This window comes from Canis aureus, chromosome 12, assembly GCF_053574225.1.
Source record: "Canis aureus isolate CA01 chromosome 12, VMU_Caureus_v.1.0, whole genome shotgun sequence".
NCBI lineage: Eukaryota > Metazoa > Chordata > Mammalia > Carnivora > Canidae > Canis > Canis aureus.
In genome coordinates, this window is record NC_135622.1 from 58,668,510 (window position 1) to 58,682,686 (window position 14,177).

The 14,177-nt window shown below is 43.0% G+C and overlaps 1 protein-coding gene across 8 annotated transcripts in view; it reads right to left on the minus strand.

The window, feature by feature from the left end:
• Positions 1 to 14,177, minus strand: part of ASAP2 (ArfGAP with SH3 domain, ankyrin repeat and PH domain 2) — a 173,475-nt gene that overhangs the window by 129,620 nt on the left and 29,678 nt on the right. Inside the window, exon 1 of one of the 8 annotated variants that reach the window (XM_077844173.1) lies at positions 12,586 to 12,630. The exons of the other annotated variants lie outside the window; for them this stretch is intronic. Within the exon in view, the coding sequence (XP_077700299.1) occupies positions 12,586 to 12,615 (30 nt within the window). The 5' untranslated portion in view covers positions 12,616 to 12,630. Of the gene's footprint in view, positions 1 to 12,585; positions 12,631 to 14,177 lie in introns of those variants that run through there. 8 annotated transcript variants of the gene reach the window in all.

The window sequence follows — 14,177 nt, forward strand, 5'->3', positions numbered from 1 at the left end:
GTTTTCCACAGTGGCTGCTCCAGTTTGCATTCCCACCAGCAGTGCCAAGAAGGTTCCTTTTTCCTCTACATCCTTGCCAAGCTTGTTTCTTGAGTTTTTGATTTTAGCCATTCTGACAGGTGTGAGGTGCTATCTCATTGTCGTTTTGATTTGCATTTCCCTGATGATCAGGGATGTTGAACATCTTTTCATGTGTCTGTTGGCCATCTGTATATCTGTTCATATCTTCTGCCATTTTTAACTGGTCTGTTCAGCTTTCTGGTATTGAGTTATGTAAGTGCTTTATATAGTTTAGATACTAACCCTTCATTAGATACGTCATTTGCAAATATCTTCTCTCATTCCATACATTGTCGTTTAATTTTGTTGACTATTCCCTTCACTGTGCAGAAGCTTTTTGTTTTGATGTAGTCCCAGTAGTTTATCTTTGAGTTTCTTTCCCTTGTCTCAGGAAACATCTCCAGAAAAATGTTGCTATGTCCAATGGGTTTCTGACAACTTTTAAAAAGTTGTTGGCAATACTAAAGATAAAAGCAGTATAGAGAAACCCTTAAGAACCTCTGGGGAACATTAGGGTCTCTGCATCAGTTCTGCCCCTAAATCCCTTCGTCATCTTGGACAAGTAGCTTCACCTCTGACAACGGGGAGGGTGTGAACTCCATAACCTGTAAGGACACCACCTAGAACTATCCATGGTTAACACACAGAACCAGCATGTCACCGCTCCAGTGTTCACCTACATCAAATCATTCCACAATAGCAAGATGGTGTGAGACCATCTCTTCAAAACTCCACAGAAGAACTTTTTCAAGTAAACTGGTAAGCTGCAGGCTATGGATTCTTTAATTTTTTTTTTCTGTAAGAATTTATCCTAGCTCCACAGAATATCTGCAATATTATTCTGTTGAGTATACCTTTCAGAATCTTATGACAAATGATTGTTATTTAAATGTTCCGTTTCTCCTGAATGGCCCCTTTCAGTGAGCCAGTCAATACTCATTAGAATCTCTGCTCTCACAAGCATTTTAACCTATAAAAAGTAAGTTACATGGTGTAAGTAAACACATGTAGATCAAGAGAGTTACACAATGGCCAAGAAGAACATGAAAAGATGCCGAACATCATTAGTTATCAGGGAAATGTAAAATGAAACCACAATGAGATTCCTCTAACACACTCACTAAAATGGCTGATAATGCCAAGCGTATGAAGGGGCAGGAACTCTCACACACTGCCAGTGGAGTGATGAATGAAATGAAAAATGGCACAACCACTTCGGAAACCAGTATGGCTGTATCTTAAAAACACATACTCAGCATATTACCCAATAATCCCATCCCTAGGTATTCACCTAAATCAAGAAATAAAATAAAACATTACGTCCACACAAAGACTTCCACTCAAGGGTTCATGGCAACTTTATTCATAATAGTCAAAACCCAGAAAGAACCCAGATGCCCATCAACTGGTCCTTATAAACAAATTATGGTACAGTCACACAATAGAATATACCCAGGCATCTGTCTGTATCTCCAAGTACCTTCAAAGGCCTTTAGAATAAATTTCTCTGGATTCACTGGTTCCTCAATCATTTAAAGTCTAATGCAGTTCCAATAGCTGTCGGTTCCATCTTCATCAGCTGTCCATCTGCCCTGCCTGGACCCAATGCCCGCACCCCACAGCAGCACTTGTCAGCGCCTCTGCAGTGTGTGTTAATGGCTGTCTTGACACTGGGGATGCGTCTACTCCCAGCATCTCCCAGAGGGAAAGTGTTCTTCAGGATACCACTCTAACCTCTACTTGTCAGTATCCCAATGACATAAAAGACTGATGAAAGAAACTTGATGCATTCCCATGATAATTTTTGGGGAAAAAATGTAAGGAAAGGAAAAATGAGATATGCTGGCACATACTTCCTCAAGTCTCCTCTCAGTTCACCTGGGGCCTGCCCCTGGTCCCATTTACGCACATAACCCCCTCCCCTTCCTGCCAATTGCCTTGCTAGATGGGCAACTATTAATGTCTCAGCTAAGGTGATCTCCCCTTTCTATCATTCTTAAAGGCATCCCATTTTCCACACTAATTTCCACCCAAGCACTCTGCTCTCCAACACAAACCCAAGGTCTCTAGGAAAGATGCCTGCCCTCTGAACTCAGCAAGGTTACTTTCCTCTCTGTTCCTCCCAAGGATGCACTGAGTCCCAGCACTTGCCAGCTAGGATGGAGGAAAGGAAAAATCAGATGAGGGGATACTTGGGTGGCTCAGTGGTTGAGCGTCTGCCTTCAGTTCAGGTTGTGATCTCGGGATCCTGGGATTAAATCCTGCATCTGGCTCCCCATAGGGAGCCTGCTTCTCCCTCTGCCTGTCTCTGCCTCCCTCTGTGTGTCTCTATGAATGAATGAATGAATGAATGAATGAATGAATAAATAAATAAAATCTGAAAAGAAAAATCAGATGAGGTGATGAGCATTTTTAGTAGAGTAAAAATGCACATTTTTCTCTTTAGTTATTTAACATACAAAGCCCATTTGATGAACATTGGGGATTAGCCATTCTGCATCGAGCTTTCAATTTCTTCACATCCTGTGTGCCCAGAGCCATGCAGCAAGCCAAATTCAGCCAGGTCCCATAGCTTTCAGCACCCGCTAGGAGGACAGAGACCACAGAGACTGCCCCACAGAAGGCACTGTGCCAAATGGTGCACTGAGGGTGGAGGTTATGTTCCCAGGACCTCAGTTCCTTTCTCTATAAAGTGAGAGACCTGGTGAAAAACCAATGGGCCCATGTCGCTGACAGAATAAACCCCCTTATCCTGACAACTGAAGCTCCTAATACTCTAACTCCCTTCTTCTTTCCAATGTCTACCTTCACAATCCCTTTGCCAACCCTCCATACTCCATTCCTATCAGACAGCTCACTCTCGAAGCCATGGGCTTCACATATGTGTGAGCTCATGCCATTCCCTTGAGCAGAATGCCTGTTCCACTTTCACCCTTTCTCCAATGAAAACCCTTCAGCCTTTAAGACCCGCCCAGTGCCAGTTCCTCTGAAGCCTCCCCATCCCCTTGGGCTTCCAAGGCCCTCCGATGCTACTTCTTTAAGAAAACCTAATTTCACCTTGCCTTGTTTTGTAGTTTATTGCTGAAAAATTGTCTGCCCCACCAGATCTGAAGTTGCTCAAAGGTATGGCCTGTGTCTCCTCTATTTCTGCTGCCCTACAATGTTGGCCTCAGTGCATTGCTCACAAATGGTCTATAATGGTTGCATTTAGTTTAATCTCTGTGACTCTTTTTACCTGCAGCAGCTACTGTTTGATTCTGTGAGGCACATTACTAGGAGGAGTTCAACATCGCAGAGGCCAAAACACCGCGCCCTCCAGCCAGGCTCTGATTATAGCTCCTGAGCACTGCAGCCCATGACCTGTCCCTCTCTTGGGCACATACTGCTCTCCACTGTGTTGGATGGCTATTTGTGGACTCAGTTTCAGCAAAACACCACCATGCTGTACTCTCTTTGGGGACCAGGCAATGTGTTCTACATCTTACATCCACTGTAGAACAGGAAACCACTATGTGTTCAAAGGCTTGGTAGGTGATTAAGGATCCAAGGCTCCAATCATTGCACGAGGCATGGGTCTGACATCTTCAAAGTCACTCCTGGCACCTGGAGTGCTATGCAAACTCTGGAGTTCTAGAAACAACGGAGTAATTTAATGATCCGGCTTTACATTTCTTATTCTTTCCCCTGTGCTTAGCATGAAGTCTGTGGTCAAATACCATCAGCTGAATTGTTAACAATTACCATGTGTGTAACACAGCTTACAGATCACAGAATTTTACTCAACAAATTTCGAACACCCGCTTTGTGTCAGGTAACATGTTAAATGTTAAAAGTGATGAAGATGGAGTTTCTGCTGAAAGAAGATCCTGTGTATTATTTCAGCTTCACAACAATCCTATGAGGCAGTGGTGTAGGTATTAATTTCCTCATTTTATAATGAAACTGAGGCTAAAGAGATGAAGTAAATTTTCTAAATAAGAAAATGGTCCAGGAGCTCAAGTGGTTGAGCGTCTGCCTTTGGCCCAGGGCGTGATCCGGGGATCCTGGGATCGAGTCCCACATAGGGCTCCCTGCTTGGAGCCTGCTTCTCCCTCTGCCTATGTCTCTGCCTCTCTCTCTGTGTCTCTCATGAAGGATAAGAAGAAGGAAGAAGAAGAAGGAAGAAGATGGAAGGAAGCAAGAAGAAGGAAGAAGGAAGAAAGAAGAAGAAAGAAGAAAGAAGAAGAAGAGAATGGTCCAGAGGGGAAGAGATATAAACTCAGACTTATTGCTGTTCCTGCCCTCCTCCCACCCTAGGGGACTAGCCCCAAGCAAAAGTCTGGGAACTTGGCATTCTTGTTTTCTTGGTCATTTCTCTCTGACCAAGCCTCTGGGGCATTCTCTGCAGTGTCCCCAAGGAGGTCCTGACTTCCTCTGGAGCCACCAGTGCACCTAATTCAACTCAGCCCAAAAAGGTTACTCTGCTCAAGTGCCAGGACACGAGCAGGTGTTGTGCAAGCTCTAGCTCTTGCAGAGGTTACAGGCTCCCAGGCCACAGCTCCAGCCGCACACAGGCTGTCCACGTTCTGTCCTCCATACTAGCACCATGTTGCTCTATCTGCTAAGGCCCCATATGCCCATTTGTGTGACAAGTCCACCCCCATTTCCTTCCCAGAAATCATCCATATGATCTCAGCAAGGTCCTTCCTGCAGGACAATCATAGCAGGCTCCCAGGCAGACAAGACCTTCTGATATCCCCTCAAGTCAATCCCCATTTGAGAATAAGGCAAATCCAAACATGTGGTTCAAGGTCCTAAGTATGAAACCCTTCAGACACCACAATCATCACAGAAATGAAAATTACTACAAGACAGCCCTTGCCATGCCCCTGGGAGGCATGAGGACAGGCAAAGGCAGATGGAGGGAGATTAGGGACAGGGCTAAGCCGCAGACCCCAGTGCACACACCAAGTTCACGCTGAGAGTTCACTCCACATTTAAAGTCCTCTCAGGGCAAAATTTTGAGGCTAAAGTTTCATCGCAGACAAACAAGACAGTAAGCTCCATCAGCGTTGTAAAGAGGGAAAAAACCTGGTCTATACAGATACCTAAAGACCAGGCTGGCTCCACCACTAACTAGCTGTGTGGCCTTGGCCAAGGGACAACCTCTCAGCCCCTGTCTGGGCTGGCCTATCTCACAACAAGCAGTCTGGCCACAGGAATACTAAAAAACAGTCTCACTTAGACCTAAAACTCTAGGAGTCTAAGATTCTATATATGTGGGGGCAGGATGATCATAAAAGTTGAAGGATAGAATTACTCAACACAAACTTCATCCTCTGGATTTGAGGATGGGTAGAATTTTTGGTGATAGATGAACACAAGGGCAAGCCTCACTCACCACCAACACTGGGCACTCGGTAGGCCACAACAGTGACAGTGACCACTGGGGACAAACACCATGATCAAGAGCAAGGTCCTTCACTATAAAGGATTTGCTGAAATATATAACTGCCATGGCATACGGTGGAAGAGAATTTACACGAGGGAGTTATTGCTGTATGCAGAGTAAAGAGCAGGAAAGAGGAGTTAATTCCCACTCCTACCCAGCACCTATATCTGGCGCCTTCAGGTCAGGGTCTCACAAATTCGGGTGACCCTGTGAGCTAGGTGCTTTTATCCTTGTTTTGTAGATGAAGAAATGGGATGTTCAAACAATTAACTGTTGTTGGATCACCTAGCAAGTAGGTGGCAGAAATCAATAAAATACTCTAACATTTCCCTCATCCTTAAAAAATGAAGAGTTCCACATAAATTAATTACCGAGGAAAAAATGACAACAAAATACAAAGGTTTGTAAAAATTTATCTTGGTTGCAATCCCAGAAAAGCAAATTTTGTATTTTCCTCTTTTTTTTTAATATATATGTATTTTTAGTTTAAGTAAGCTCCATGTTTATTAGCATGGAGCCCAACACAGGGCTTGAACTCATGACCATGAAATCAAGACCTGAGCTGAAATAAAGAGTCGGATGCTCAACCAACTGAGCCACCCAGGCACCCCTTCCCTGTTTTCTTAAATATAGAATGCTCACTATAATTCTGCCTTGATACTATTGGCAGAACCAAAGACTGACTGTCTTACAACACTGGACGGTCTGCACACGATACAGAACTGCTGGCCACCATGCTGAAAGGCCCCACTCTGTTGGGCTTTTCTCTCTGTTGCCAGCTGTTCCGCCTTCCATTAGCTGCCTTCTCCTCCACCTACCCTCTGACTTAGACACAAGGGCCGCTGAGCTGAGAGGCCTTTTCTGTGGACTTCCGGTGCCTGGATATGTTCCAGATGGCAGAGGTTGCTAAAAGTCTGACCTCTAGATAAGTGGAGCATAATTATGCCTAAGAGCTGGGGGACGCATCATAAGTTATCAGAGTGTGTGTGTGCACGTGCGTGCGTGGAGGGGAATGAGGAATAGGGCCAAAGACTGATGGTTTCCTGGATCAGCCAAACTTAGCACCAGATTTTAAGCCTGAGAACATGAAGTATAGAGTAAGGAGGAGAAAGACTATATAAGGGTAGAACTGTTAGCTTGCGCAAAAAATAACAGTAATAGCTCCCATTCACTGAACACCTACTCTGTGTCTGGTACCAGCCTGTGTGCTCTCTGAACACGGTCTCAGTTAATCAATGACTTAGTATTATTCTTAAATTTCCAAAAGCTGAGGACCTAACTGAGCTTTTAAGACCAAAGACATGAAACATGAAACATAGGAAGCAGCACAGGTGGGATCTGAACCCTGGAAAGCCAATACCATCCAAGTTCCTTCCTCCATATCACACTACCTTAAACAACCTTCTACAGAAGCAGCCAGAAAAATTTCTAGAATAACTGAAATCAAAAAGTTGAACTATGAACAGAAGGAAGCACATGAGCTAATGAGTTCTGTGAGAGCACCATTCTATTAGACATGCAAACTGTTAAAATGATCACCTGGTACAGATGAAGGCCGTGGATGGTCTCAGGCTACCCAGGCATCTGGTGATTTGGAACCATTCCAAGATGGCGCCTCTCTGGCAAAGGGCAAGTCAGTCTCCTTAACTGAGAAACAGAGAGTTCATCTTTATCAAGATTCCCAGTTGCTGCCCTTCAATATCAGATCCATGCATGGCGTGTTATCAAAACTCATAAATAGACAAACTGCTGTCAGCCAGAAGATCCTTCTCAATTTAAAACATTGCTGGATGATTCTCCAGCATACAGGCTTGCATGGAAGCCATTAACTTCCCAGAGACAAGCCTTTCCTACACTGCAGACTCATCAGGGCTGAATGATTTGGATGTGCAGCTAAGGATCAAAAGCATTAAACACAGTAGGGGTGCCTGGGTGGCTCAGTGGTTGAGTGTCTGCCTTTGGCTCAGGTCATGATCCTGGAGTCCTGGGATCGAATCCTGATCACCGCAGGGAGCCTGCTTCTCCCTCTGCCTGTGTCTCTGCCCCTCTCTGGGTCTCTCATGAATAAATAAAGTTTGTTTGTTTTTTTAAAGCATTAAGGGCAGAAAAGCAAGAAAGGCATATTGTACTAAAGATTACTAAAGACATTTTATAGGTTTTAAAAATTCTGGACCCAGGATGAAACCTCACACACAGCTGAATGATTAAACATTTCACACAGTTCACCTGCTCTGTAGTAGATGGGTTACTAAAAAGTTACATGCAAATCAAAAGTTACTTAGGTATGCCTATTTTTTTATCTTTATTTTTTTATTCATTCATGAGAGACGCAGAGAGAGAGAGAGAGAGAGGCAGAGACACAGGCAGAGGAGAAGCAGGTTCCACTCAGGGAGCCGGATGTGGGACTTGATCCTGGGACTCCAAGACCATGCCCTGGGCCGAAGGCAGGAGCCAAACTGCTGAGCCACCCAGGGATCCCCAGATATGCCTATTTTAAAGTCTAGTGAGTATGGGTTTTGAAAAGACTTTACGAGAATCCCACCCAAATTTTTATACAAATCTAAAGAGCTGTTCAAAGTCACACAACTTATCGGGGTCAGAGCCGAGGCCTCTAAATCAGGTCTGCTGGTGCCCAATCCAGCGCCCTTTCACTGCCCAAGGGCACACTACCCACCTGTCCTTCTAGTAAACTTATATAGCCACCCATTCTATATACTAGTCGTTAAAGGTTTGATTACATGATATAATCAAAGGTGAGGCTCACCTTTCTTGCAACTGGGCCCTGACCACCAGCACAACAAACTCTTTACTGAGAACCAGTTCTGTTCCAGGCACTGTTCTGGCCACTGGGGAGCTGGTGGCAAACAAAACAAAAAGAAGCCTCTGCCGTCAATGCCGTCACTGACTGTCTATAGTGTCATTCTGGTGGTGAGACACACAATAACCTAATAAATGTGTGGCATGTGCTGTCAGACAGGGACAACAGCTACAAAGAAGCTTTGTAGCACAGCTTACATGAGGTGACGTCAACTCTGCAAGGCAGGGATGTCTGTCTCCTGTTCGCTAAGGCATCACCAGCATCCAGAAGCGCTCAGGAACTACTTTTTGATAAAGGAACACCAGAAGGCAAAGACTGGTGCCATTTTAGATAGGGAAGTTAGGAAGATGTGAGGTGATACTTGAGCAATATGTGCAAAAAAGACTTTAGAAACTAAAGTCTTTGGTGTTACAGAAGGAAACTGCCATCACTTGGAGAAATGACCAAAAATAAATGTATGACTCATCTTGTAAGGTTTGTTTTTACAGAAAGCTCCACCCCTAGCATGGTGAATGGCCATGCAGGCCAGCAACATGTGAGGCAGCCCCCACTCCGGGTGTCTCTAGAGTCCCCCAAGAGCAGCAGCAACTTCGGCCTTCATGCCACAAAGGATCCAGAAAACCATCCTCCCCAACACACACACTGCTCATCTTTCTCAGTCCAGAAGCTCTTGCACAGGAGGATCCCAGCTCTTTGCACTCAAAATCCAGCACAGTTCCTGGAATCTCTATTAATTACAGTAGTATCATTACCACTTTGTACTGAACGCTGACCGTGTGTGCCATACTGTAGGAAGCATAATGTAAGATTACTCTTGACCCTCCCAGACAATTCTGCACAGTAGGAAACACAAAGTCATTTGCCTGAGGCAACACTACCATTAAAAGGGAAAAGTCCACACCCAAACCCAGACCTATATGATTGTCTTTACCGTCTACATTATAGAGGTGATCACTTAATGTTGGCTAGATGCGCACGAACTTGGGCACCATCATGTCACCGTGTACAAGCATTCATTTCAGCAGAAAGGCTAAATAACCAAACCTAAGCCATTCTTTTTTCTGATGCCTTAAAGAGGATGTAGTAAAATGCCTTTCCTTCACATCAAACATCCCAATTATACTGTAAATAAATATACATTAAATCCATCCCTGCTTTTTCTAATGGGTGCTTGGTGAGGTATTCCAGGCACAGTCATTAAGCACTGTTTACACTGTGGCACCACCTGAAAGCCCCAGTTAGTGATTCTGTCCTCCACTCAAGCAAATATCAGAGCCACCAAGGCAGAATGGCTTAACATGAAACATGCCTCAACTACTGAGTGTGGTATCAAATTCTGCCCCTGAGTGTTAACTGTGTCACATGCTCTGTGCTCTCACACAGAGTTCTCTGTTCTATTGGCATCATGAACCCTAGACCCTTACTCAAGAATTTTCAGAACCCTGACTCTGTAGATTAACCTTCACCCAGTATTCCAAAATCAAGCATTTGAATTTAATCCTCATTTAATGGCTTGCCAAGGCACTCTATGTGTGAAGGCCTGAATGTATTCAAATTCCTTTAATGATGAGTTTATATGAAAGCAATTTTTCTACTAATTCCCAAAAGAAAATTTCACACATATTTCGTGTGTGTGTGTATCACACACACACACTTCATAAAAACCAACACCACTACCACCTCTCATTTTAGAGAACAAAATTTGCTGGCTATTTTTACCATACCATTTCCTAATTACCTGTATCTGTCTCTTACAACTAGACTGTGAGCCCCAGAAGGTCCGTATTTATGGAACTCTCGGCAGCCACGACAGTATACAATCCAACTGCTTGATGAGTAAATGAATGAATGAACAAATGAATGAATAAATGAACACAAACTCGGGAGACCTAATTCTCTATTCACTATCTCAAATTAGCCTAGATAAAAACAAAACAAGCTTCAGCTTCTCTAAGTAGAAATCCTATCTCATTCTCTAACCCATACCCTCTTGCAAAATACAGTATGTCTTTGACTTTCCGTCGAACTAGATCTCAAAAGTATTTTAAGCAAATTAATCTGCATGACATACAGCAAGCAGATGCTTTTTAAAAATCATTATAATAGTTCCTTCTCTGACTTAGTCACATTTCCCATCTGACTTCCTATACCAACTGTGATTGTAATCTATGAACAAAAATGTGCTTTATGAAAATTTTTTCAAGGCTGGCTACAGCAAACCATTCTTGTTCTTGGAACCTGAAGTACAAACTTTTGTTAATCCATATGCCTTATCTCCATAAATACCTAAAGCCATTACTCAGATCAGGCCAAAATAAAGTACACAAGAGCGCTTATGCATCCTTTTGGAGCAAAAAAAAAAAAAAAAAAAAAAAAAAAATTTTTTTTTTTTTAAGTTATTGGGCCTTCGTTACATCCAGGCAGGAGCTAATACTAATGGTCTCATACCTAATGGTCTGAACATATGAAAGAGTCTCACCTGACAGTCATCACACAATCATAAGCTGTTCCTCAGTATCATGCTACCCTAGAGTGGGCAATTTCCATCCATAAAGAAGGCAGGAAAAGAAAGAGAAGTTGGAGAAGAGGAAATAGCAAAAAAGTGATAAAATGGTGATCAGCTGGGTTTCCTCCCTTGTGTTACAAGGAGCCACAGGTATCTAGATCACTTCCTTCTCAGTGATCTGGCCACCAACTATTCTCCCCAAAGGCTTCAGCAAGAAGGCCTGGAGGACAGAAACAACACTCTGTTCTGACACAAGATATTCAGTCCAGGCCAGGTTGGAGGCACATCAAGGACCCATCACGACAGGCTGGACAGCGCTGTTGCAGTGCTGGAATTATTCAAGGTCTATAGCGGCCAATTTCCCAGGGGCTGATCCTCCCAGTAGAAAATGCTCATAGAAGCAGAGAGCCAGAGGTCACTGTAAAACCTGAGTATACTGACTCAGCAAACATTTAACTGTACCAACCAATGTGTCAGCACTGGTCTAGGGGTCCCAAGAGCAAATGACAGTCTCAGTAAGGGCCTACACTTTCTGTGGTCCAGGCCAGATTAGATTCCACCGGCAGACCACGTAAGTATGTTCCTTAAGACCGCTGCCCACACAGAACACTTATCATTACTGTCTGACCAAAAAAATCAGGTTTCATTTCAGCACAGAGCACAGACCTCTCAACTCTTCTAAGACAAGAAGCACAAACTGAATGCCTGTGAAATAAACATCATACCTTCATCTTTTTTTTGTCTCTGAGGAAACTAGAGCTAACTTGCCCAGAAGTACAGAGCTAAGAAACAGTAGAATCTGGTTTGAAACTCACATCTGTCCATCCAATAACAAAGTTCTTACTCTGTCAAATATGCTCCCCTAAAAAATGAACTTATTTGGACCCTAACTCATGCAATCAGAGGATGACCCTTTTTTGTCTGTTGAATTCATCCATTCAAAATGGATGTCATTCCTTTCTCTTCCCCTCCCTTTCCTTGACTTAGCACAGTGTCTGGCATAAAATGGTTGGTGCTCAGTGAATGTTGGCTGCATTGAAAATAAACACGTCCATTATAGGAAGATCACAGTACTTTTTTTTTTTTTTGCTGCGGCATGAGCATATACTTAAATCAATCATTTTCATCTTCAAGGGTATATGTATATACTCAACTCTGACTATGTGTTAGGTACTCATAACCATAAATACAGCGGCAATATGGTGATGGCTTCTCAGAAAACTTTCAGCTGAAAACTATCAGGAAGAGAAAGTGCCAATGCTTTACATGCCTATAAGGTCAACTAAAATTCTGCAAAATCATTGCTTAATATTGATAAAATATGTTCCTGATCATAAGGTGAAATAAGAAGGAAGATAGTTGTTCTAACAGATAAATATATGAGCTAATAATATTTAGTTTTGAAATTTGATTTGTACTCATCCTGGTATTCATATAGGTCTGTGAAGACCGACTGTGAAAATCTTGGTTTAGGAGATGGTCTAGTTTTTCATCCTGACTGAAACTCTTTCCCATTAAACCATCCTCAGAGTAATATAGGCAAAAGAACTCAACTTGGAAACAGAAGATCTGAATTCAAAATCTGGCCCTGCTTTCTCACCAGCTGTGTGGTTTTGGGAAAGTCACTTAAACTTCTCTATCAATATCTTCACCTACAGAAATGAGGATGCTGCCTACTGAAAAGCTTTTATGTCAGTAGATGGATCGAAACTTTTGACCCATCAGTAGTGCTCAGTTAATGTCAGGTGAAGGGAAATTGACTTCTCTTACCTCCAAGAAACAGGACCTCAATCTCTTCATTTGTAAAATGAAGGAAATGGCACCTATGTCTTCGGGTCCCTGTGGGAACTCAGAGGTCCTATCGTCTGGCATACAACAGAAGCCACAGAGGGTGTCTTCTCTCTCACAAACATGGCTTTACCCAAAATACAATGAAATTGTAAAAAAAGGTTAGCAGAGTTACATTTAAACAGATCAGACCCTATGGGAATGACTATGGAGAGTAATTGTTGTCAAGAACTCTGAATGTACTAGGAAATCATGAAGTGCAAAACAGCTAATCCTCAAATCCCAATATGATGACACAGAATCCGTGCCTACCCTACACATAAGGCTTCCGTTCCGAAAGGTAGTCGCAGCATTAAAAATGTAATGTAATTCATCACATTAACAAGCTAAAAAAGGAAAACCATATGGTCATTTCAATCGATGCAGAAAAAGCATGTGACAAAATTAAACAGTCATTCACAAGGGAAATTCTCAGCAAACTAGAAATAGTGGAGAACCTGATAAAGGGCTTATACAAAACACCTGCAGCTACTGTCACAGTTAACCATGAAAGGCTGGGATGCTTTCCCCTTTAGGATCAGGAACTGGACAAGGATGCCCATTCTCCTAGTGACCACTCAACACTGTACTACCAGAGGCCTAGACTGTGCAATAACACAAGAGAAATAAATGAAGGCAAACAGATTGGAAAGGAAGAAGGTAGGGGCAGCCCAGATGGCTCAGCGGTTTAGCGCCGCCTTCAGCCCAAGGCCTGATCCTGGAGACCCGGGATAGAGTCCCATGTCAGGCTCCCTGCATGGAGCCTGCTTCTCCCTCTGCCTGTGTCTCTGTGTCTCTGCCTCTCTGCCTCTGCCTCTCTCTCTCTCTCTCTCTCTCTCTGTTTCTCATGAATAAATAAATAAAATCTTAAAAAAAAAAGGAAGAAGGTAAAACTTGGTATCCACAGGTGACATGATCATCTATGTAGAACATGCTAAGAAGTCTACAAAAAAAGCTCCTAGAATCACCAAAAAGTTAGCTCAAAGCAGGAGGGAACCTCTTAGAGTGATGGAAGTGTTTTATATCATAATTGTGGTAGGTGATCACATTACTGAACACTTACCAGAGTTCACCAAATTGTACCCTAAAACAGGTGGCTCAGTCGGTTGGGTGAATGACTCTTGGTTTCAGCTCATGATCTCAGGGTCGTGAGATGGAGCTTTCCCTCTTCCTCTCTCTCTCTCTCCCGCTTTGCCCCTCACCACGTGCACTCTCTGTCTCATAAATAAAATCTTTTTTTTTTTTAAATCAGTGTTATTATATGTACATTACACCACAATGAAGGTGACCCAAACAGGAAACAATACTTGACCACTCCTCAGTTACAGGCTGCAGTCCTGCCACCCCACCTCCCCACACACATACAGCACTATATCTAAAATACTTGAAGCTTTGTGGTTTCCCATCTTGAGGAGGGAATTTCTGACTTGTAAATCAGAAAAGCCCTGGAGAAAGCAATAACTAATAATTTCTACAAGTAATACAGAAATGAAAACAGCTTTATGCATGAGGTTGGATGAGGTGATCAGGATTCA